Below are 24,579 nucleotides of genomic sequence, written 5' to 3' on the forward strand. Positions count from 1 at the left end.
ACTTCACCAGGTGTTCTTCCGTTCTTCATTGGTCTTCACGTCACACCAGGAGCATTTTGGAAGCAGGGGTCTTTTATTTTGAAATTCTCTCTGTAGTTTCTGTATGCATCTTGAGATCTGAGGTTATTTTCAGAGGTGCAGTACAGAACGCTGCTTCTGAAACGCACCGCAGCGCACCAGGTGGAAGCCGGTCATGGTCATGAATGCGTGCAGTGAGCCGTGCATTTCACGGGGTCACTCTAAACGGCACTCTCAACACAGTACTGCAAGTTATGCTTCAGGTTTCCTTTAGCGTCAGTTCCATGAAACACATGTAGCGTTTATAGTCCGACTGGTCTCACGCCTAACCGTGGGAATGCACGGGGCGCCGCTGGGTCACATTTCAGCTCTGACGCAGGCGCTGAAGCTTATCCCGCCAACTCGCATTAATGCCGGCAATTCTAACTAATGTGCTGCCGCGTGTTTCAGAAACACTCCAGTGGCAGCTTCTCAACAGAAGTTGTTTGAAGTTCAATAGAGCAGGTCACACAGAGAAAAGCTTTTCAAAATAAAAGACCTCACTCTAAAATGCTCCAGGTGTGATCTGAAGCCTTGCAACAATTGGGACAGAGCACACCCCACATGGTGCATCTCTCTTTAAAGTTGCCACTTCCAACTTATGTTAGCAGTGATTTTTTTTTTTTTTAACCATTTTTAGTAAAGTTTTATCAAAGACTGTAGATGACTGTTGTAAAGTCAAAATGTTAGACCATTAATTGTTAACAAATATTAGATTTTTAATTATAATAATATTGAACTGTAAACTAAGGTGGGTTAGCTGTCATTTTGTCTTTTATTAATGATGATTGTTATCAAAACTCTGTAAAACGAGACTGTTTGCAACTCACATCCAAAACTTATTAAAAACTGAGAAATTAAGATATATTTGCACTTCAGCACGTTACATATTCTCGGTTGTCTTTTACTAACGCCTCCATTTCCATCTTTCAAGGACCAAGACTGGAGCTGGACGAAATACGAAACTTTAACAACAAAACTAAAAAAGCGAAATTCGTAAAGTCCACCCTCCACCCCCCGCCTGAGTAACACTAAGGACTGTGAGCTGATAACGCGGCTGAGCGGCGTCTAACAGTACAGTAGTACAGTTTGTACATGGACTCGGGATTTTCTCGTGAAAACGACTTTCCTGCTCATCTTTAAAGAAAAAAAAAAAAAAAGCTGAGTTCACGCATGCTCAGCGGCGTCCGTCTCCTCCCATCGTCTCACATGGTGGAAGGTTTGATTATTGAGCTTGTTTTTTATGACAAAACAATGAAGCTGTCTCTCTCTCTCTTCTTTTCTTTATGCTGCACAATATTCATCACACTTTGCTCCATTTTTGCAGTGATAGTAAAAACCAAACTATAGCACCACATTTGAGGGCTTGAGGTGGATCAGTCAGGTGGGAGAGCGTTCGACAGGAACGTGGGAACTCGTTTGACCCCGTGGCATGAACGGGAAACGCAGGAAGGTGTCGGGGGTCGCTGGAAGGCGGGTGTGGGGAGGAAATAAGAATCAAGCAAAGAGCACTTTGATACTCCCATGTGTCCTCTCTGTGAAGAGGTGAAACGTTCCCAGCTGCCAAAAATGTTGCAGAATTTGAAGCGAGCAGAAACTGTCAGCGTCGGTTTGATTGATTTACTAGAAACGTTTGAGGGCGCGTGTTGAATTCTCTGTATGTACGTTTTTAAAAAACAAGTGTTACAGGCAGAAATCCCATGGCTGGCCATTATGTTAATACGATGTGTATATTGTATGTGTGTCTTTTTAACCGTCATGGATGTAAGGCGGGGTTTTCTCGCCTCGTTCGGGTGCAAATAATGTACGCTAAATTCATAGTCGTGCAGAGCTGAAACGATCAGTCCGTAGTTTCCACAGAAATCTGAGTAATCCTGTAATCAATTCTGCATCAAGACGAGCAGGTGGTGGGGCTCGTGTTCAGACTGTGCCGTAAAACCACTGCAGAAGAAGAGGACGGGGTTAGGAGACCAGAGGGCTGCAGGGCGGAGGCAGATTTAATGGGACGGTGAAGGATGGCGAGGCTTGCTTTGTGCTGCACGCATGAGCTGCTCCAGAGGAAGTTCTTTTCAGATTTTCAGATTAAAATGTAAATCTAAAAGTGCACGTTTCCAAAGAGCAATTTATATCCTCACCTGAGGGGACGAGGTTACCTGCCGAGCTGCATGTCAGTAAAGTTCGCACAGGAACCTTTGCGCATTTAGTCACCGTTGCAGAAAATAAATTGCATATTCATGGTGATTAAGAATAAATAACACGATTTACATTTGGCCGACCTCCCACTTTAAGATGATCTGGGCCGTCTTCAGCACATCGTCTGTCTGAGAGTTTAGGTTTCCTCGAGTCCTAACACAAAGTCTGTGTTGAACTTGATCTTTGCAGTGAAAGCTCGGTTAACAAAAACATGAAAAATCTTTTTCACTGCAGATCTGATATCTTTGTCTCCCTGTCAAGGCTGAAAACAAATATTTTGTGCACATCATGGGTAATTCTGCTCATCTTATTTTCATCTTATTTTTATGGATTTGAAAGATCTGAAAGTCTAAAACGTTGTTGGTGTATTTTTGACAGATTAAAGTCAAATTATTTATTCAAAAGAAAATAAATCAAGTGTTTCTGATCTCTCTGAGATGATAATTTATCTTTTTCTTTATCAAATACGGCCAAAAAGAAAACCATCTCAAATGTCAGTGCCGTTTTTGAACAGTTTTATATTCAGACTTTTTATTAAGAGAGATTTTTAAGGATTCTCAACTTTTTCTGAAATCAGAGAGAAATGAGTGATAGTCAGTGATAACAAATGTGCCGTCCACCAGAGTCTGTCATTCAAAAAATGAGGAAATGTAAAACAAATGAGTAATCTTACCCTCTTATCCGGCTCAGGCTTGCAGGGGGTGAGTGTGGAAATCATTTCCTCTATTTTTAAATAATTGCATGTGTAAAGCTCAAGCCTTCACTGAGTCACATCGCACACCTCAACACGTTTATCAGGTAAAGAAAACAGGATCCAGGTTCAATTTTATTTCATTAGCCGTCGGCTCAGTGGGATAGTCTGATGCTCTGCGTCCCACCAGTTGGACCCACTCCACAGTTTGAGAACCAAAAGGTAAAACTGGTGTAAACAGAACCAGAGCTGCTCTCACTTTCATTCATTCCTGTAGGAGGTCACGACTGAAGTTACTGACAGTGAGAAAGTTACATTTGGAGCCTTTCAGTGATAACAAATAATGTCATCTGCCAGAGTCTGTCATTCAGGAAATGAGGAAATAAAAACAAATCGGATGCATTTAGTTTGTTTGGATTGTCTGCGAGTCTCAGCTCGAGTTTTCCCCTCATAACGATCAATCTGTCAAAAATTAGGGGTTTTTGTCCTTATTTTTTAAAAGTCCAGAATTGATTCATCCATGAGTAAAGCAGTGATTATTATAATGTTACACGGTATATTGATGGTGCTGAAGAAACGCTTCCTGTTTCTCCGCTTTCTCAGATCTGAGTAACAGGAAGCCGAGAACGTCTCGGGCTAATTTGCTTGAAAAACAAATAAAGACTAGCCGGCTAATCGTTTCAGCTCTCACCACAAACACGAGTCGTTTCTCTCTGACATCCCATAATGACAGGAATGCAACAACGTTGGTGCAACGCGGTCGGGCTTCCTCTAATCGGAGCGATCGAACCCGTGAGCGATGGGTTGAATGTGCTGTACGTCGTGTTTCTTTGGGCCAGAGAGAGAAATGAACTTTCTTGTATTTATGAAGTTAAAGTGCAATGGCTAAAATAATATTTTCTTTTTGTTTTGTATTTAAATAACTCCGTTTGTTTCTTTCCATTTGAGTTTTGTTTCCGTCGGCTGGTTTAAGTATGTTCACTTTTTAGAAATGTAATTGTATGAAGATCAAATGTTTACCTGGAAATAAAATAAATCACTTTGGCACGATTCCTGTGTCGATGCTTCTTTCAGTTACTCGGTGAGGAAAAGCTGGAGCCCGGCCAAACACTTGATTGCGGGCTGAACCCAACATAACAAGAAGGTTGTTATTTCCATCTGCGGTAGTTTATATTTGTTTGGGTTTGTCTCAGCTCCTCTGCCTCGCACTCTTGCAGAGGTTTATAATTTCATCCAATTTGTGGTTTAATCTGATCTATTCAGTTCAACTTTATAGCGCCAAATCACAACAGCGCTGCTCTCAAGACACTTTGAGCAGCCAACCTCGACACGATTCGCTTAACCACCCCTCGAATACATCACGCAGCGATCACAGCAGTGAAACGAGCTGGATTTTGGGAATCCGATGAGTACACCTAAAGTGCATCTGTGACGACAGACGTGACACACTGATTAAATCAGAAGCATGATGCAGGTGGTCCCAAACTGTAGACAGGCTTAAACTCATCAGCTTTAAAAATATTAACAAGGTGAATATGGAATTTATGAGAAATGTACAATGCCTTTTTCCTCTGAGGGCTTTGACTGCCAGACTTCGGATCAGTTGATTAGTTTTGTGTTCAATTGTATTATTCTGTTTTTGTTTTTACATGTACGGATTTAATTTCCTGCGAATTTCTTTCCCTTTTTTGTACTGCTGGGATTCTTCTGGTGGTCCCCGCTGACGTAGCAGCGTCCATATTATTTGCTTTTTGTAACCACGGCCTGAAAATGCTTCCCAGATGTGCTGCTCCTCAGCGAGGAGGAGGGCGGATCGTATTTGTTTGTGCTGAAACTTGAGTCTCTAGTCACAGTAATCATAGTCATAGTGGGTCATTGGCTGTGACACTGTGACAGCATGTAGCTCACTAACTGTAATGTTGTGCTTTTACGTTTAAGCTGACTAATTTGTCCTCAGATTTGCTGCTTTTTACTGCTTGTCCATTTCTCTAATTGCAGCATCACTGATAAAAGGAAGGAAACGTCCTGACAGGACTTCCTGTACACGTTAGTGTTCTCTCGGTGTTTCTCAGGACTTCATAACAAACAAGCTTAATGCAAACAGTTTGATTGCACTCAGTGCGGTCACCGCTCTGTAATCGTGACTCAATAGAGGACGGGTATTTTTTTTTTTTTTTTTTTTGGTCGGTATCAAAAAAGGGGAAGTTGGTATCGTTCGAGATAACTTGACTCGGGTATTCAATAATTTTATCTGAGTCTTTTAAGAGTGAGTCAGTGCGGATTATCATCTTATTCACTCTTCTTCTCATGACCTGGTTTAAGTGTTTCTGGCTCAGCACACGTCAGGAAGTGATTTGTCAGAAGTGTTACAAGCACGAAAAGTCATGCCGGGTCACTGCTGTCGGCCTCCGGATAGGCTTAGATTACAATCTTATCTCTGCACACTGAAACGTTTAGGACTAATACGCTGTTATTAGTAATATTCTGTTATTTTACCCCGAGTTTAAAATGGTTATAGGCAGGAAACTTAAACGTGGTTTGGGAGACCACACGGAGGTCACTCTGAAGTGTGTTACCCTAGAAAGTGTTGTGGTTTTGTCCTGCAAAAAGAGCTCAAAGCAGAGTAAACGCACAGCTGGCTGCAGGGTTGAGTCGACGCCCGGATCTCTTTGAAGAGAAGGCTTCGTCATCGCGTATCAACTCGTGCAGAATGCGCTCGTTAAGTGGGCAGCAAGCACAGGCGAAACGTGCTGCTGCCAAACAAGCCGCGCTCATTGTTAACCGTTGTTTTATTAGCCGTGAATCAGAGTGAATCAGACGAACTCTCGGAGAGAAACCACCACCAGCACCCGCCCCCTCTACTCAGTCCCACATTCCTCCAGGCTCGACTCCCATGTCTGATTTACAGCAGAGCTTAAAGTCACATTTCCCCCCCCCTTTTTACAGTGAGATTTACACATCTGACATTAAATATTTGTGGGAGTTTGTCTAGCAGAGAGTAATATTTATGCTTCTCTTGTCTTCGTCCTGCAGTTTGCTGCTTCAGCTACTATGATAGTTTGGACAAAAGCGAGAGGGTTGCCGGTTTGGTGTGGAGGTCCTGAGGTCAGAGTCCTGACCTCAACCCCATCAAACACCTTTGCCAGAGCCGGTATCACAGAACATCAGTGTTTGATCTCAACAGAATAAACGCCTTCCAGCTCCTTTCATGGCCACTTGAGGCCGACTCCCATGTTAAAATGGTTTAAAGCAGAAATAAGCACGTTTAGGTTTGCTTCTATGGATATCTTCCCCTTTCATAACAAAAATCCAGAGGGTGAACTGCTCACTTACCCCTCCGTTTTTGTTTTTGAGTCCTGCTCTGCTTGTACGTGTAAACCTGCAATCAGCCAATCGCACGCATATCGCATGTAGACACGGTCAAGACAACTTGCTGAAGTTCAAACTGAGGATCTGAATGGGGAAGAGTGCTTGCTGCCAAACGTTGTGGCCTAAATATTTCAGAAACTGCTGATCTGCTGCAATTTTCCCACACAACCATCCCCGAGTTTACAGAAATTGGTCTGAAAGTGGAAAATGTCCAGCGTGTGGGAGGTCTATGGGGAGAAAAAGCCTCGCTGATGTCAGAAGCCGGTGGAGAATGGCCTGGCTTCTTCGAGCTGATAGGAAGGAGGCAGAAACTCAAATAACGACTCATTACAGTCAATGTATGCAGAAGAGCATCTCTGAATGCACACATCAGACCTTGCTGATGGGCTACAGCAGCAGGAGACCCCACGAGCATCACTCCTGTCAGCTAAGAGCAGGAAACTGAGGCTACAGTTCCCACAGGCTCACTCTAATGAGACAACAGCATAATATACATTGTATGAACAGTTTAGGATGCTGCTGGTTTAATGGTGAGCATCATTTAAACCCCTCAGCTTACTGACCGCAGTGTACCTGTCTTCCGATTGCTACTGCAGCATCCTGAACCTCAGATCGTTCACTGTACTTGAATGGCCTCCAGTCGCCTGATCTCAGTCCAGCAGAGCACCTCCGGGAGGTGATGGAACCCGAGGAAGGCTTCCAAGAATTAGGGCAGTTCAGAAGGGAAGAGGGGGTCCAGCATGGATGTTTGTTTTCTGTGCTGCAGTAAGACGTCACTTGAGCCTTTTATTGATTCACAGTGAAAGTTCTTGTTTCTCTGAAGAAAAGTGAGCAGCATTTCAGTTAACAGAAGACATTAAAAAAAAAAAAAACCAATGTCTGGATGCCAAACAGGAAACTCAGACGATAAAGTCTGAGTCCTCGCAGCTGCCTCTCAGACCTGCTTCCTTTAGCCGCTCATTAGAGACCAGTAAAGACACTGTTTGCTGGGGAAGAACAATAGAAGGCTGCTCGGTCAGTTAATTAAATGTTACACAAGGAAAACAAATCCAATGTAACGGATGTAATTTCCCTCTCATGTTTTGGACCACACCAATGAATTACACAGTCAGCTGATGCAACATGATCACACTGTCGAAATAAAGTGCACTTTATTCATTGCAACAGAAAGCGCTTCATGGGAATTCAAGTTTTTACATCTGATCATACGCAACTGATTACAAGAAAGAGGACTTATCATGTGAAATCATACGCTGTAGTTTTGGATTAATGACTAATTTGCAGTTCAACAAATGAAACCTTCACAACTCTTCCTAGAAAAATATCAGTGCAGTTTAAAAGAAAACAAACAAAACAGTAATTTCTCCTCAAGGCTCCATTACATCCACCCATTCCCCACCTCTGTGGGACTGAACGAACAATGGAGCTTAAAAAGGTTTAAAGCTGAACCACAGTAACACACAGAGGCCACGTAACGGACGTACCAGTTTAAGTCTTCAAGTACAGTGCAAAGTAATGTAAAAAAACACTTTGTAGAAGGCACAAAATGGCTGTGAAGGCACTGTAGGGACTGCATGAAAGTCAAAAATCCAAAAAAAGAAGGAAAGAAATACAGTTTCCCATTGATCTCTCAGTATCAACTGGAACTTTGTTTAATTTAAAAGGAAAAAAAAAAGGCACAACAATCACAAACCAACAGGTAAAAAACATTTGAGGCTGCGTTTGCGTGCAGCTATTAGTGAAACCTCACCAGTCCCTCTGTTTTTGGTCTCAGCTGTTCATTTGGCTATTTTTACAAGCTGGTCTCCAAAGAAGAATTTAAATAAGAACAATTAAGGATGCAGACGAACGCTGTCTCGTGGTTGGTTCAAAAAGTTTTGAGTCCAGCATTTAAATAAAATAAAGGGTAGCACATCGTTAAAATTTTGAATAACGGCATTACAAAACCACCCGAATCAACGTTTCACACCACTTAGAAACATGTTGGGATTAGTAACAGGTTTACAGACTGGCTGTTGTCACTCGCAGTTAGATTCTTCAACCTCTTTCTGATATTTTGGAGGTTATTTTGTTTTTCTTTCAGGCTGCTGGACTCAGAGTTCCTCCCTAAACCTATCATTTTGCTCACCAGGACATAGAAATTACACAACTGATCAAATTTGATAAAAACAGTTTAAAACTTTGCAGACTTTCCCTAAAATGTACTTTCAAAAATCGTTTTAACTGGAAGTGAAACATTGCCGGCACATTTGCCGCTGAAGAATTCTCCCATGCATTTCCTGACTGTCTCCTAAAATGCCTCCAGCTCTTTACTCACATGCAGTCTGCTTGAGATGAGTTTTCACTGCTGAATACACTCAGGCTAGTTAGGCTGAGAGCTGCCCGAGCTCCTGCTCATTGTTCTTTTACTGGAGCTGCAGCTGTTTTCACATTCATTATGAAGTTACAGATTCTTTTGTTTGTTGTGTTTTTACTGCTGAGTAAGCAACAGGCGTTTGCTGTCTCACACAAATCTCCATCAGGTAAGTAATAGGAAAGTTGATCACTTCTATTTGTTGGTGATCAGGTATTGTATTAGTATACACCATCGGTCAACGGTCTGATTTACTGTGTTACACAGCAGCCGTCTTTGATTCTGCACGGCCACACGGACATGAACCTAACAGGGCGTATTAGGGCCACTAAAATTTGTTGAAAAAAAGTCAAATTTACAAGAAAACGTACCAAATTTAAGAGAATACATTTTTAACTTTACAAAAAAGAAAGTCTACAAGCAAATTTGTGCACAAAGACTGGAAAAAGTGGCAAACTGTCTTATAAATGTTCACCTCTGAAGCTTGAGTTTCCCCAATGCTGTAAAAAATGTTCTGACATTATGCCTGTGCAATTTTAACAATGCAGGGTGGCCCATGATTTAGAGAGCTTTGACATATAATTAGGATTTTCTTTCTTATTATGTTCAGACTAGTTGCTTAGTTTTGCTTTGCTCCTGTTTAATTACGTCCTAAATGAGTCCCAGCAACATTCAGATCTCTTTATATCACAGTGGAGCTGCAAGCTCAGTTCTGTGCAGGTATCAGGACAAGTGACCCTTTGACATGGACACATTTTCACATTATCTTATAAAAAATACTGATTAGAGCTGCTTGTAGAGGCACAGAGTGTGTGAGTGTCCCAAACAAGCTACAAACTGAACACATTACCATTCACGAAAAAGATAACTGCCTAATCATTTTCATGCAGTCCCTTAAACACTCATTAAATAAATACTGTAAAACAATATCTTATAAAAGTGCTTTACACGCGTTACACAGGAGGAAAACTGCAGCAGCAGTTAATTTAGAACGAACCCCACCACCAGAAAACAGCCAAAAAAAAAAAAAAATCAGACTTTTCCACAGCAGCTGTGCAGCTGTTGGTCTCGTGCCATTAAAGATACTCTCAGCTGGTGGAGCCTCGGTCTGCACAACATCTTTACCGGCTTTGAAGCGTAAACTTTTCCACAGAGCCGAGCGTCGGCGAGTCTCAAACACTGATGCGGCTGCGGGCCACTCGCTTTTAAAAAGTAAAACTACACCCTGGATGTCTCTGCTTTGGTACAAGTCGATACTCTTGATGAGGATTTCATGCGAGTCTGTGAACGCGAGGCTTCGCTGGGGGCGGAGGAGGCGCGAAAGGCTTTATTCTGGTTGCCGGCGAAGGGCTGGGCTTGACCGGAGGTACGGGAGGAGGGGTTGGTTTCACTGCTTTGTTCTGAAAAACAAAAAATGATTCTTAGGTGAATTTATGAAAGCAAATTAGCAACTTCTGCACCTCAACACTGCTTCCTGTCATCGGGGTGGATGCTCATGTTAAACTAAAGTTTCAAATAATGATGGCTCTGCATGATGTCATGGAGATCCCTTATATTGTCACGTATTCCAACTCCGTTTTTAAAGAGGCACCCAATCGGTTTGTTTGAGACAGCTGATGAGCTCTAGCTTCACGAAGGCCCAGTGTGACATGCATAAGGATTATTTTGAGTTGTGAATCATGCAAAGCTACTCGAGTAAGTCCAAAAATAAAAAACGTAGAGCTGGAAAATGTTTGGGCAGACCAGTTGATCCCTATTGATCCCCAGAAGAAAATGCTTTAAACAGGTAGAAAGCAAAGAAAGAACATCTAAATATGAATGAATCAATGAAAATAAATAAAACACGAGTGACCTTTATATAAAATCCTGTGGAAAAGTGTTTAAAATTCTCTGCTTTGGCGCTCACCTGTGTTTTATTCAGAGGTGGTAAAGGTTTAGATGGAGGTAGAGGTTTCATCTGTGGTGAAAAGGAAGAAGACTGTTATTTAACTGGGATTTAGAGCAGATGCTGACACTTTACAGGCTCCTAATGAACATTAAAGTCCAAGTTTGATCACATGGAAACCAAAAATCAACAATGACATTATTTCATAAAGCCACAGAGCTACACTGATGTTTATCAGTCCTCTGTGACTGGCTGTTCCAGTAAAGTCTGCAAAAATCAACAATCCTAAGCTGTTTTCATTAAACAGCTCAACACTGTAGACTAAACTACGTCCAAAAAAGCTGAGTTTAAAGCTGGGCTCAGTCTACACGATACCAGCAAAGAAACAGCTGACAGTTTCTTCTGATTGGCTGCCCCTCATAAAGATAAGATTGAGTGAGGTAATGAGTCACACAAAAAAAATGAAGCCTGAGCTTTTAGCTTGTAACCACGGTGATCTCATTATAATATTACACAGGGCAGAAAGTAAGGAAAAAAGATGGCAGGTCTCCTTTATGCATGTTATTTAACATAGTTTCATTTTTAAGCTTTAATAGCTACCTGGTCAAGTTGCTGCGATCTTCATTTTGCATTATGTCTTTAAAAACAAAAGTCTTACCGGCTCAGTTTCCGACGTGACTGACGATGAAGACGGTTTCAGCGGTGGCTGGAAAACAAAAAGCGGTTTGTCAACATTTCACAGTAAAACTGAGACCTGCGTACACCTGGCTGCTCGGTGTACCTGTGGGGCGGGTCTGCAGGGGGTCACTCGACCCATCAGAGGGGTGCAGGCCTGTTTCGCTGTGGTCTCCATGAAGGTGGGCTGACTGATCTGAGGTCTTTCTTTACCACTTCCTTCTTGGAACGACGGGTTCAGCTTCCCTTCAGCTGAATGCACTTTCCTGTGAAGACAACATTTATTTATTTAGCCGGGAAGAAGAAGGAAAAGATGAAGAGTCCAGACCGCAGAGGGGGAAAACTACCTTGTAGCGATGTAGCGCTCCATGTCGTCCTTCTTACAGCACATCAGCCCAGCAATCAGCAGAGTGACGACCAGCAGGATGGAGACTGCTGCGCACACACCGGCTATCAGCCCAACCTGATCTGCAGGCAGAGGAAACGTAAAACTGCACTTAAGTACTGATGCGTCTTTTTTTGCACTCTTTATGTCTAAGTGCAATTAAATTCTGAACAGCATTGCCTTCAGAACTGCGTTAGTCCTTCATGGCATAGATTCAACAAGGTGCTGGAAACGTCCCTCAGAGACTTTGGCTCATATTGACTCTCTCTCTAAACTGTTAGCCACAGAGCTCCTGGAGTCATTGAGTCAGATGATGAAATCTGGTCACCTTCTGAGCAATAAAACTGGGTCACGTTTTCATTTTGTTCAGTTTAATTTAAGCTCTAACAAAGGGTCCTCAAGTTCTGCTACAGCTCTCGTTAAAAGCAAAAACCAGACCCGATTTATATTTGTCCGATCTTCCCTTCAAGGTCGGCTCCTTGTGCACTCTGGACCAACTTCTCCAGCTACTTTGGGCTGCTCCCTTCCTCACCAGTGGGTATCTGGTGTGGTTTTACACCGGATGCTGTTCCAGATAGCATCCGTTTCTGCTCCCGGGGTCAAACCATGGATCTTTCGCTAGTTAGGTGACTGCACCAAACCACTGCACTATGTTGTGTGTCTTTGCCCCGTCTAAGTCCTGATCTCTCCACTTGAACTCGTGCTTTTCTTTGGCTCGTTCAGTAAGTAAATATTTAGTCTGGGTTTCATGTCGGTTGGTTGAATGGTTGAATGAGGATGCAGGAATCCTAATCCCCTCATTTCATTACTGCAGAACTTCATGTTGAACGACCACAGCGACCACACTTGGGTCACAGTTCTTGCTCTCTGAAAACAGCTGTTTGCTCCCAGCTCTCTGAGTAACAATGATCCTCGACACGAACAGTTTGTGGCCCAGGGTGAAATCACAAAAGAGCTCCTGAAAGTGGTCGGAGCAGGATTTCCACGGAGCGTTTTACAAACGGCAGCCACGCTGGAAGAAGCGATTGAAGATTATCTAAAAGCTAAATTTAAACCAGTCGCGGTTTTTGCTTTTTCTTTGGCCTCAGGAGCAAAATTTTCTGATCACGGCTTTTAAGTAACAAATAAAAATGAAGATTTTAGTTTAAATTTTACAATTAAATCGTGAGGAAGCTCTTGAACTGTGGCTAAAAACTCAATACGAAGCATCTTTTTCCCGTTTTTATCAACTTACCAGCTTCTGGTTTTGCAGAACGATTAGACTATCAAATCTGAAAATGTTATTTTCTAAGAGCAACATGAAAATGTTATGTAAAAGGAATTTTCCACACAAACAACAAGAGCAGTGTTCAGAGGAAGTTATGTCATCCTCTTATTTTCTTAATTAGCTTTAGTTTCACTAAATTTTTTGTTTTGTTCAGAGGAAAGTGTGTTTTAGAGTCTCTTCTTCCCCTTTTCTTTGGTACTATGTGGACAGAAAGTTGCACAATCATGAGGCGCAACTCAAGTTCAAGCTTCATGTGCAGAATGTATTTACATTCTGCACATGAAGCAGAGACAACCAAGTCTTCTACAAAAGAGTGTTGAAACAAAATTAGAGCAAACGGGGTCAGTGCTGGGAGGCTCTCATAATGAATCACTCATGTTTCTTATTCACTGGAAAAATGATTCAACAAGCAGCTGTGACCTGTTTTCATCTGAAAGTCTCATTGAGCCTGTAGATTACAACAGCAGCTGAACGCCTCTAAACGTCGTGCTTCATAGTTTATCGTGAACGTTAAATGCACCGCAGCGTCTGTACCTTGAGGTAAATCCGCGTACTGGACGTTGCATTTGGGAGGAGCCCAGCCGGGATTACAGTGGCACTCGTTCCTGTGATTACACACCTGCGGATAAAAAGCAGTTAAATGATTAAAAACACGAGTCGTGGAAGTGGAGCTCATGTTCAACGCGACTGGTTTGGATGGTGTTTGAAAGGCGTTTGCAGTTTTTTATCTGATCGTTTCTTCATTTTATTCAGTCATTGTTTAAAGTCATTTATAGTTTCTTCCCCCGTCGTTAGGAGGCTGTTACATTCCTTGAGACTAGCTGCATTTGTCCAGTTTTAGTCTGCTGTGATGGCTAAAACAACATAAACAGTGCATTCCTCATCTCTTTTCTCATACCTAGCACCACTTTTAGTTTGACTTATTTGGTAATAACGGCTCTTTCTTTCTCTCTCGCTGCTTTTTCATCTCTTTTTTAATAATTTTTGGCTCTGATGCTGCTATTGTTCCTGCCCCGTCTGCTCTCTGCTGTTTCTTCTACATCCCTCATTAAAACATCTAAGTTTATGGCTGCCTGTATGTCGCCTGACAGACTAAACTCAGGGCAAACATGGAGCTCGGGTTCAGTTTAACACCAGATGTTGTTTCAGGTGAGGGGATGAGGTGAAGGTTCATGTTTAATGGTGTGAAAATTACGGTTAGTTCTCTGATTTTGAACTTACCCCGTTGTTGTTGCACTTCTTTGCACAGTCCTCCCTCTTCCCGTAGGCTGACACATCCACACATCTGTTATTGAGGCAAACCTGAGCACAAACGTTTGATTCTGAGTAAAACGGCCAAAATATTCAAAGAAAATTAATCGTCCTGCAATGTGTCTCCCTGTGACAGTTTTACCTTATCCGGCGCACATTTCGTGCCACTCGGCACCATGTCCAGGTTTCTCCTCTTATCGTCGTCCACGGCGAGTTTGCACTCTTTGCCGTACATTGTGTTGTAGCTTGCCCGTTTCCCTGTGATGGACTCGCCTCCTTCCTCACAAAACATCGATCCGCACTTAACATCCCTACACAAAACAAAAGCATTAATCCAGAGCTTTGTGGTGCTTCTTCATCACTCTGAATTCAGGGGGAATGACAGATGGTGACACGTACTGTGGAGCACAACGAATGAAGCCGAATTTGTTCTTCCCACAGTTAGCGCCTTCCTCGCCACGCTGGTTCAGGTTGAAACATAAATCTGGTGCCACCTGGGCCCCTGGAAGAAGGCACAGAAGGAAAGCTTCATGTTAATCTGTCATTTATTGTCGGTCTGAGACTCTACATCCTTACGTTTGCTATACTAATGCACCTCCGAGCACATGGGTTCAGCAGCGTTTTTAAATTCTAAGCGTCCAGAGATGCCAGAGTGGGATCGATGTCAGAGTTAAATATAACTAAAGTGACGAGGCGCCTTAACTGCACGCTGCTGAACTCATCAAAATGGCCAGAAAAGTACTGATTTAATGTGTTAGTCTTGCCTTTTATCAATGGACTGTATTTACAAACCTCTTATGAGACTTTCTTTGCAGTCGCTTACGTAACAAAATGTATTAAATATTTATTTGGACAGATTTCTTAAAGTTATTTCCACCACATGACAGTAAAATCTAAATGTTTATAGACCAATGGCTAAAAGCTCCTTGAGGCTTATCTCATCTACTCAAAAGAGTGCTGATTTATCCCTAAATGAACCAAGAAGTAACGCCGGAGGGTGGGGCGGGGGACAAGTTGAAGGCCTGCAGTTCCCCTCATGGCCACTTGAGGCCCCAAAAGCCAGTCAGTTCCCAAAGACTTCCCTTGTGAAAATGTCCAACTTTACTGGAGCATTTTTGCATGTTTCGGTGTAACAGCTGCAGGCTGGATGATTATTTTTAAATAACTCATTCATTAGGATGCTGTTAAGCCTCAGAGTCAGCGATGTGGTGCTTTGGTTCACAGGCAGCCTGTTAGAGCTCACCTACGCTAACCCGAGCCACTGAGCTCAACCTGTTCTCTGTGTCTGTGCTGTTGGAGCCTTTTGGGTCTTTTTTTAATGGAATCACAAGCTGTACAGTTAAAGCGTGCAGCTTGCTAACCACCAGGTGATAACCTCGTGCTCCATCCTCGTGTCTGGATATGGTCAGCGAGGCTTCAAAATGCACAGCCAAAAACCAGAGTCACATTTTTATATACAAACCCTGAGGTGCACCTTTCTAACTGAGTGTGCAGATATCAGCCAAGAAAGCAAAAGAGCCTCAAACTGGGACTTCCCAAACCAGCAGCTGATGTCTTCGATAGCAGCATGCTGAGCGTACCTGGTCCAAAAAGCCTCCAGCAGTGATGCTCCTGGGTGGGACACTGGCCGTTGTAGCAGTATCCCTGGACAGTGCCGCTGCCCTGGAGCGTTTTGTAGCAGGGCTTGCCGTTCATCTCGAAGCTGTCTTCAGGACAATCCGACGACAGTCCGGTGCAGAACTCGGGCAGGTCGCAGGTCCCGGCTGACTGCCTGCACACGCTCCCAGATGACTTCAACTGAACAAAAATAATATTTTAGTGTTTTGACCTTCTGTATGTACCAGATCTGGACAATAATTCGCTTGTAGGTTTTTGTGGCACTGTTCCAGGCCTTGAAACTGTCAGTTGAGGAAGGATGTGGTGAGTTATAAAAAACTGAAACAGCAGGGTGTTATCCTCCCTTTCCTGTTAGTGCTGAACAGCGGGTGTAAGAGTAACCTTACATTTATTAGCCAGAGGCGGGGTGTGTCTTTAGGAAAGGTCCTGAACTTCACAGAGAATGGGGATTGTTATATCCCAACAGCTACAACAGAAAATCGGCATTCATTTCATTTACTGGACAGATTGTCAAAAAATTCTGAAATATTCATAATCCTGAGTATTAATCTTGATCTATTTTAGTGACGCGCTGACTTTCCTGCAAATTTTCAGTAAAATATCTCAGCAGTTACCAGAAGACGAGCCTCTGATCCTCCTCCAAGGCCTTCATGAAGATATCTTTTGAAATGTTTTTGCAAAACATGGCATACTTTGATAGTGCCTGACTTTTTTTTTAAATATAGCACATCAATATTTCACAGTTATATAAAAAAGATATTTCAGTATCTACTCAATGTAGATAAGAGGATTAATGTTCCCAGGAGAAAAATCTTACTCATTACAACATCCAGAACCACCTACTGAGAAACTAGCTGCTGGTGTGTGCAATCGTTTTTGCGACACAGTGACGTTAATGACTGTTTTTCCATAAAACGTCCCCGGTGGGAGCCGGCTCAGCACAGAAGAGGTGTGCTGGGAGCTTCGTGGGTTTCTGTGGCTGAGCTGCTCCATGCACTGCATGTTTTACCGATTCTGGAAGTTCAAATCATTGACAACTTTCACTACCTCACTAAAGTTGGCAACTATCTGTGACACACGGCAGAGAAGCTGCACATATGGCTCGAATTATCATTATTTATTCTGGTGTGCTTTACAAAATGTGTCATTGCATTAGGCAGAGCTGGAGTTGAGAAAAACATAGCAGCTTCGTTCAGAATCCAGCTGATGTGTGCAGAGATTAGCAGCACACACACACACACACACACACAGAGCTGTGTGTTGCATTGATATTTGGGATAAACTGTATACATAGTGTTCTTAAAATTCTGGAGAAAGCCCGGGAAATTGCTGAGTGAAAAGCATCTCCCACAGCTTTATTTGGAAATTACTCTGAGGGGAAAAGAGAGTCTGGGGTTTGACGTTTTCAGCCAACGCGTCGCTAAATTTGAGACTCGGATGTTTTTGTGAATGTGAGCTCTGTTAGTTATCAAATCACAGACCGGCTTCAGCGCCAGATGCCAAAAATGTGTCAGGGAATAATTTAAAACACATGCTGAACGTATTTTTGTCTCCAGAGAGTTTTAAACTTCATCGAGATCTCGATTAATCACAGCTGGACTTGTGATTAGTATTAATGTCCTCGCAGCACGCTGACGCTCTGAATCTACATTCAAATTTAGGTTGTTTTCTGCACCTTTGTTTAGATGCAACGTGCTTTGGAATGAGGCGTCTTATACTGTGTAGGTACGGATTAATATAAAGCCACATTAGGAGGGAGCAGAGCAGCTTCAGTACCTGACACTTCTCACAGCACTGTCCGTGAGCACACTGGGATCCTGCAGTCAACCGACAAGTCGAGGCATCGCAGCAGGGATTGTTGCATTCCTGCAAAAAACACAAAGACACACAACGTTTGTTTCTGTGCACACACTTGATCCTCAAACATGGCTGCAGCGATGAAGGCAGTGACCTCACCCAGGAATTCTCCCCCTTCTGATGAGGTGTGAGCACACTAGAAAGCTATTTTAAATTTGAACTCTTTAAGGCTGCAGCTCTGCACACGCTACCTGCCCTAACCTCAGACAGGAAACCACAGCAGCGGGATAAAATGGAAGAACCTAAATAGCATCTCCCTTCAGCAAAGGACATATTTAAACGTAGCTGGGGTTACCTCCACCGTGCCACAGTCGCACTCCTCTCCGGGCTCCATCATGCCGTTGCCGCAGCGGGGGCCCACGGCGATGATCCTGGAGGAGGTGGGCTTTTGCAGGCAGCTGGGCTGAGCTCGCTCCAGGAATTCAGCGAGCTGAGAAAGACTGCAGCTGCTGAACAACTCCGGGAACATTTGATTTCCTGCCCTGTGGGAGGAACAAGGAGATCTGGGCTCAGCTTAAGGTTCAGCGCACCCCTGCTCTGATTTTAACGGTTTACAAATGGGAAAATGTTTGCAGATGCAAAAGATTCTACATCTGCTCTGGTCTGCATTTTTACCTGAGCTTTTCTGCCATGACACAATCCTTCCCGCTGAAGGTGGAACCGCACGTGCAGTCTGGAGCGTCGTGGGAAAGGCCAAAGTTATGTCCCATCTCATGGGCGATAGTGGAGGCGAGGCCTATTGGGTTTTCGTTGTGATCCTGAAGGAGAAAAATGAATCAGTATCACCTCCATCGTCCATCCTGATGAACGAGAGTCAGACGCCATTACTCCCACCTGATTCACGCCTCCTGAGTTTCCGGTGCACATGGCGAACTTATTTGCCAGTCCGACTGTTTCTCCGTCAAAATCTCTCCAGCTGTTAAAGACAAAAACGCACCGTCAGGTCAAGCCGGCGGCATCGCTGCGGTTAAAACATCTGCACAAATGTCAATCCTCACGTCACAAACTGGGCGTTGTCGTGCTTCACCCTCAGCAGGAGGTCGTCCTGACGCCACGCCAGGAACTTGTCCAGCGTGGCTTCTGAACTGTGGCTGACGTCGATGAGGTCTTTGTTCGACCAAATCTCCAACCCCACCAGCAGGACGCGTATGTTCAGACGCCGATACAGCTGCGGGCGGAGGAGGAGACCGTCAGGAACAGATGTGCTAAGACACGTCAAACATCTTAAACAGCTGGACGCAAACTCACCTTATCGATGTGATTCACGACTCCGAGGATACGGGATTCAGTATTGCTTCCATATTTTTTATACTGCAGGAGAAAAGGAGGCGAATGTGTCAGATTTACTCAGCGATGAGGGTGAAGTTTTATTTAAAGTGAGACGTTATTACCTCAGCGTTGTCCACCACAACATACAGCTCGACAAACCTCTGAGGACCCGGCGTGGGATTCGATTTCTGAAAGGAAACACAAAAAAAACTGTGAAATACACGCCAACATGACACATCAACCTCATTATTTATGGATTATTTACTCACTTATGTGCTTTTACTACACATCTACACACATTAAAATGGAACAAGGGGACAATAAAAGAGGAGCACTCCTCTGCAAATAAAAATGTGAGCGAATGAATTCAAGTCCTGCATTCCAAATATATTTACACAGAGGTTCTGACTTCATCGGCGTGACCCCTTCTATTTGGAGAAATCTAACTATTAATGGTGTTTCTGCTACCCGGTGGAGCTCAGGCAGAGCTGAGCTGCTAGCTGACGGTGCAGAGACGGACCGTGTTTCCTTATCTGCAGAGCAGACTTTAAAGTAAGGTTTGCAAAGCTCTGTGCGAGAGAAGATCCTCGAGATGGGATGAACACACAGGATGAACATGTGTGTTCATCTGTTCTCGATATCAGGAGACGTCTGAACGATCATTTCTGTCCCAAGACGAACCCTGACTCATCGTATGTAACAGAACAGTGGCTGGAATTCACAAACACGCACACAAAAATCAAACTAAGTAAAGGAAAGGTCCCAGCTGACCTCCTCGGGGTCAAGTTTCGATTTTACAGCCAATCTGAACATCAGTATCATTCATGGGATGGATGTTTGATCTGCTTTCTGATAATTCACTGAGGAAAACTTGCCTATCTTCTAGCTGCGATTCCTTCAGTGTTATAAAAACTTTTGTATTATATGAAGGTGAAAGAAAACTACACTGGCACTAGAGCATACCCATGATCTGGACCTGAAGAGTCCAGCGACCTGAGGGCCCTGGTCCTGGTCGTAGAGTAGGGTGGTGTTGGATGAATAGCCACAGCTGGGCCTGCCGCTGATTTTCAGGTGCTCCTGTCTGTAAACGGCATGATCGCCATCGTCCGTCTGCCCCAGAGGCTCGATCAGGTAAACCTGCTGCCGCGCTCTCAGGAAGCCACTGCACATCGACATTAAAGAAATAACTTTATTCGTCTGCCAAGAACAGAAGAGATGTGACTTTGATCCTTATAAAAACATAAAAGCTTTCAAACAGACGTAATGGGTCGTTAAGGGGCATTAAGGGTGAAACGGCGGTACCCGGGCACAGAGCAGCAATGCGACGAGCAGAAAAACAACCAGGTTGCTAAATATGAAGCAAAGCGTTTCTCAAGAACCTGAGAAACTTTCTCTACAGATGATGTAAGTGATAAAACAGGAAGTCCTATGTTGTAAAACTATCTATCGCTGCTCTCTTACCTCATGCCAGAACAAATCCCCACGCTCACCGAGGAGTCGTCCACGCCTTCGATGTGACCGTGATAGTAGCAATGATCCTAAAAACACGGATCGGTCAGTGAGGCCGGCTGGTACAGACATCGCTCACGCAGAGATTCTTTGTTTTTGCTTCCATAAAATCACAATTAGAAGTCTAAAATGTTAGATTTTTATCATTTCTGGGGCAATAAAAAGTTTTTGAAACAGCTCCTTCTCCTTTAAAACAGGACTCGAGGCTATTTTACATAAATAAGTCAAATTTTTTAAACATTTTTTATGTTGCAAAAAGTGAAAAACATCATTTGAGATTAAACAAACAAGACTTTACTTAATCATTTAAATAAAGTTAAAACGCACTTGTTTTGGTGATGTTGTCACCCGTTTGCCATCTTGAGTATAGTGTGTTTCAGTGTAGTCTCTCCCAATAAGGTTCCTATAAAATTGAAATTCATTTTCATGTATTTATATATAATAACATATATATAATATTTGCATTTGCTGAGCAGAAATGAAACTCACCTGTTTTTTTCCAGAAGAATTGTGTGATTTCTCCCTTCGATGGCCAACTCGTACCGAACTGTATCAGGATAAAGCTGCAGAGAAACGTGCACAAGTCACAGGGCGGCGTTTAACCTCCTGAACATCTTTCACATGTGGGAAAAAAGGCAAGGAAGGAAAATACCTGTGCAGGTAAAAGTCCTGCACCCAAACATGTGCTTCTGATTTATGATAACACATAGTTTGCACATTTTTAATCTGCAAAGCAGCTAGTGAAACTGCACTGATAAATTAGCTGTTATTAGGAAAACATGTTGAAATGCTGAGAACACAGAGGTTGGTTTTTCAGTCCCGGGTGTCGCTAATCTCATCCAAAATGACTTAAAAACACAAAATTAAAGGATGCTGACAATATGCATTAACACAATGAAGATCAGCTTCATGTCAGAGAACTATAGGAAAAATATTCCTATCTGACATGGAAAAACCAGCACAACTATAATCAGTAACGTATGCAGATTCCACTATTTTTAATAATGAATCACATGAGAAATATTTTAGAGAGAGCACCGGTGACGTGCAGCTGAGGCGTCAGTACCTGCGGGTGGTCCTGAAGGCTCCTCCTGTGTCTCTCCTGGAGTCTCTGAGGTCGGACCACCTCGTAACGCTCCACGTGAGACAACGTCCCCGAGCTGTGCACGATACAAACTACACACCACAAACACTGAGTCACTGTCTGTATATGATCATGAAGGAGTAGTGCAGATGCCAAAGCAAATTTAGGCAAATTCAGCCCAAAAACAGACTGTCTGATGTAAAAAGAAGCATTCAAGAATACAGAGTCTGCAACATCTGCTCACATCTGATTGCATCAGTGCATGCATCTAGGTTTCACTCATTTGAGCTCTGTGGGAGTCACCCCATAACAAAATCTAGAGCATACAGGAGAAGACAATCATGGTGGCGGAAATGTTCGGGCGTGGAGTTGCTTTGCAGCTTTTAGTAAAATCTGCAACAGTGCTTATGTTTAATATGAGGCCATCAGTCCAAAAGTTGGAAATGACCCAGAAATGGACCCTTTAAATATTGCCTAACGTGCCCTTTTTTAAAGTTTTCTCCAGTGAATATTCTGAAAACAGATCAAACATCCAGGTTTCTGTTTAGTGAAACTATGACTTTGGCTTCAGATTGTGACACTTTGACTGGGTGTAAAATTTATTTCAGAATCAGAATCCTTTATTGATCCCTAGGGGAAATTATTTTGGTTACAGTGCCCCAGTATAAACAGTAACATAGACAGACAATATATACAATATATACATGATTTATATACATATAAGTCACTTATTGATAAATAGCTGAATAAGAAGAAGAGCGTGTAGCTATTGCAGTACAGTGTGTTAAGTGGATGAGTTGTACTTCTTCCAAATCAGAAATTTTTGATTTGACTGTTTTTTTGTTTTAATGTAATTACACATACATGTGTAACTGGGGGCCAGACCTGATTGCTCTTTAAAAGTGTAAACTGCAGTGAGATCATTAAAAGCTGATGTTGTGATGCCAGCTTTACTGCAAACGAGTGAAAAAGTATAGAAAGCTAAAATAGTTTCCAGATCTAGACGAGCTCTTTGAATCCTAAAAACAAAAAATGCCACAGCTGTGACAGAAACTGTTGCATTAAATGTGGCATCCCTCAAGGATCGATTTTAGATCCTCTTCTATTGTCGTCTTTGCATTTCAGAAGCACAATATTTACGTTTAGTATCATCTACCTGCCTCACCTCACAGCGACTGATGGCAAAAAAACTTTTCTCAACTAAAAATTGAGCAAAATGGAAGTTATTTGATTTCCTTTATTTGACTTAATTTCCAGGTCCTACGTATTTATATTTTTGGCTTAATCAATTTTTTAAAATCTTATTTTATTTAATGATCATATTTTAAGAATTATTTAGATTTTCTTTTGCTTTGTGCTGATTTTTATCATTTTCTTCTGTGTGTTTTATTTTGAAGACCTCCCGGTATTTTAAACTGACTTCACTTGCTCTTTTTAAAATGCATTTTTTCTTATGCCAGGATAATTATGTGATTTTTATAAAATTTCATATAAAATAATAATAATAATAATTTAACTAGAAATAATATCCCCTGTTGAACATTTTTAGAATATACTTGTTTTTACACTTAAAGAAAGGGAAACATTAGCGAGGGGTTTTTATTAATGCAGTTGTTTTACTAAACCTGCCTCAGCTTGATCAAATCGTTTTTCTTGGTCATGACTTTCTTACTAATAGATTTTAAATCTCAAATGTCCTTTTTCTTCTTAAATAAATGGCAAACATATCTAAGACCACACGCGTCTACCTATCCATCACCTCAGATGATCTAATTGTTTCATGTTTCCTCCTCTGTACTGCTGAGAAGTTAGATGTATAATCAAATACTGTATTTTAAAAGCACATCAGATCTTTTAAGAGCGTTAATATTTATTAGTAAAGAAAAATAACTTGTAAATAAAACAGTAAATTGGTTAAAGAAAAACAACATTTGCGTGAATAAAGAGGGAAATACTGTTATAAACTGAACCATATGTTTTCTTTTCAGAACTACAGGGACTTTAAACCCTTTTTAAACCACATAAACTTCTGCTCGCCTATTAATAGTTCGAAGCTTCTCTGCCAGACTTCATTCACTTTTCTGCTGATTTAGCGGCAGCCTGTTGCTCTTCGTGAAACTTTGTTGGAGTTAAAAGTCTTACCGCATGTGAGCCACAGTAAGAACAAGTCCTCTCCCATCATGATGCGCTCTGCTCGGGCCCAGCCGATCACCTCCCGTTACTCCGTCGTGAATCAGCCGCTTCCAGGCAGCGACTCCCCCGAGCTTCGTTCTTATCTCCGCCCCGCAGACTTACCGGATACTCAGCGTTAAGCCAACTGTGGCTACACTTCCGGTGTAATAAAGCTTTAAAAAATAAAGTCAAATTTTATTTATGTGTCGCCAAATCGCACAGTTGCCTCAGGTGGCTTTAAGGTGTAAGGTAAGAAATCCCCAGACAACTCCCTATGAGCAAGCACAGTGGGAACACCCAAAATATGTGTAAATGTAGAAATCATACATCGTACTGTAGTATGACACGTGGGAGTCATGTATACGTGGAAACAACAGCTTAAGATTTAAACTAAAAATGTTAATCTTATTATCATAAAAACTATGAGACCTTTAAGCTATGATTAATAACTTGGGTCAGCATAAACCGAATAATCAAAGCTTTTCAAAAAGTTCAGACACCAGTGAATTGAGATTATTTCCCTTACAGTCATTTCTGTCGACCCCAATATGGAAAATTCTCTAAATTTACAGTATATTCTCTGTATTCACAGACATTTCTGTTAATCCCCATGCAGTTAAGACTGTTTTAAAAGTATAATATCTATCTATCTATCTATCTATATATAGATATATATAATGTTTTGGTCCTGGCTTTCGCAAAGAAGGTTAAATTTTTTAAGTAAACCTTAGAAAATCTTCAACAATCATAAATCTAAACATCACCTGATTTATTTTTATTTTACCTTTTAATGTATGACATATTAAAAAGTTCAAATAACGTACCAAGAGTAAGAAAACATGTTGAGTTGACTGAAGAAAGGTTTTAGCTCAAAAACATCTGAAGGGTGTTTTTTCTGATCCACAAAGTTAATCAGAAAAAAAAAAAAAATGATTGTCTGGTTTT

The 24,579-nt window shown here is 42.1% G+C and overlaps 2 protein-coding genes across 2 annotated transcripts in view; one reads left to right on the top strand and one right to left on the bottom strand.

The window, feature by feature from the left end:
* The window catches only part of LOC120723039 (inhibitor of nuclear factor kappa-B kinase subunit alpha-like), a 28,745-nt gene extending 20,771 nt beyond the window's left edge, over window positions 1-7,974 (top strand). The window contains exon 22 of the mRNA XM_040014295.1: window positions 992-7,974. Coding sequence (XP_039870229.1) covers window positions 992-1,057 — 66 coding nt within the window. The 3' untranslated portion in view covers window positions 1,058-7,974. The remainder of the gene's footprint in view (window positions 1-991) is intronic.
* LOC120723038 (zinc metalloproteinase-disintegrin-like 2d) lies at window positions 7,445-24,021 on the bottom strand. Its single transcript, XM_040014294.1, has 23 exons — window positions 23,605-24,021; window positions 21,445-21,554; window positions 20,868-20,941; window positions 20,706-20,781; window positions 20,331-20,407; window positions 19,833-20,031; window positions 18,992-19,057; window positions 18,849-18,911; window positions 18,599-18,768; window positions 18,435-18,516; window positions 18,216-18,358; window positions 17,896-18,082; window positions 17,520-17,609; window positions 15,707-15,923; window positions 14,526-14,628; window positions 14,269-14,437; window positions 14,097-14,177; window positions 13,410-13,494; window positions 11,571-11,691; window positions 11,330-11,489; window positions 11,207-11,254; window positions 10,570-10,620; window positions 7,445-10,063 (listed from the first exon to the last, which is right to left on the bottom strand). Exons 1-23 carry the CDS (start codon window positions 23,642-23,644, stop codon window positions 9,935-9,937), a joined length of 2,541 nt encoding a protein of 846 aa, XP_039870228.1. The 5' UTR covers window positions 23,645-24,021; the 3' UTR covers window positions 7,445-9,934.
* Between the last annotated feature and the right edge of the window lie 558 nt (window positions 24,022-24,579).

Source organism: Simochromis diagramma, unplaced genomic scaffold (assembly GCF_900408965.1).
Source record: "Simochromis diagramma unplaced genomic scaffold, fSimDia1.1 OVJJ01000669.1, whole genome shotgun sequence".
Taxonomy (NCBI): domain Eukaryota; kingdom Metazoa; phylum Chordata; class Actinopteri; order Cichliformes; family Cichlidae; genus Simochromis; species Simochromis diagramma.

What these genes read in the sequence shown, in the direction of transcription:
- LOC120723038 (XM_040014294.1), bottom strand. Translation starts at nt 23,644, where the DNA reads ATGATGGGAGAGGACTTGTTCTTACTGTGGCTCACATGCG. An exon ending in GCCTTCAGGACCACCCGCAG is followed by an intron (nt 20,942 to 21,444) that starts GTACTGACGCCT and finishes GTTTCTCTGCAG; the next exon opens with CTTTATCCTGATACAGTTCG. An exon ending in CACCTCTGAATAAAACACAG is followed by an intron (nt 10,064 to 10,569) that starts GTGAGCGCCAAA and finishes TTTGTTTTTCAG; the next exon opens with AACAAAGCAGTGAAACCAAC.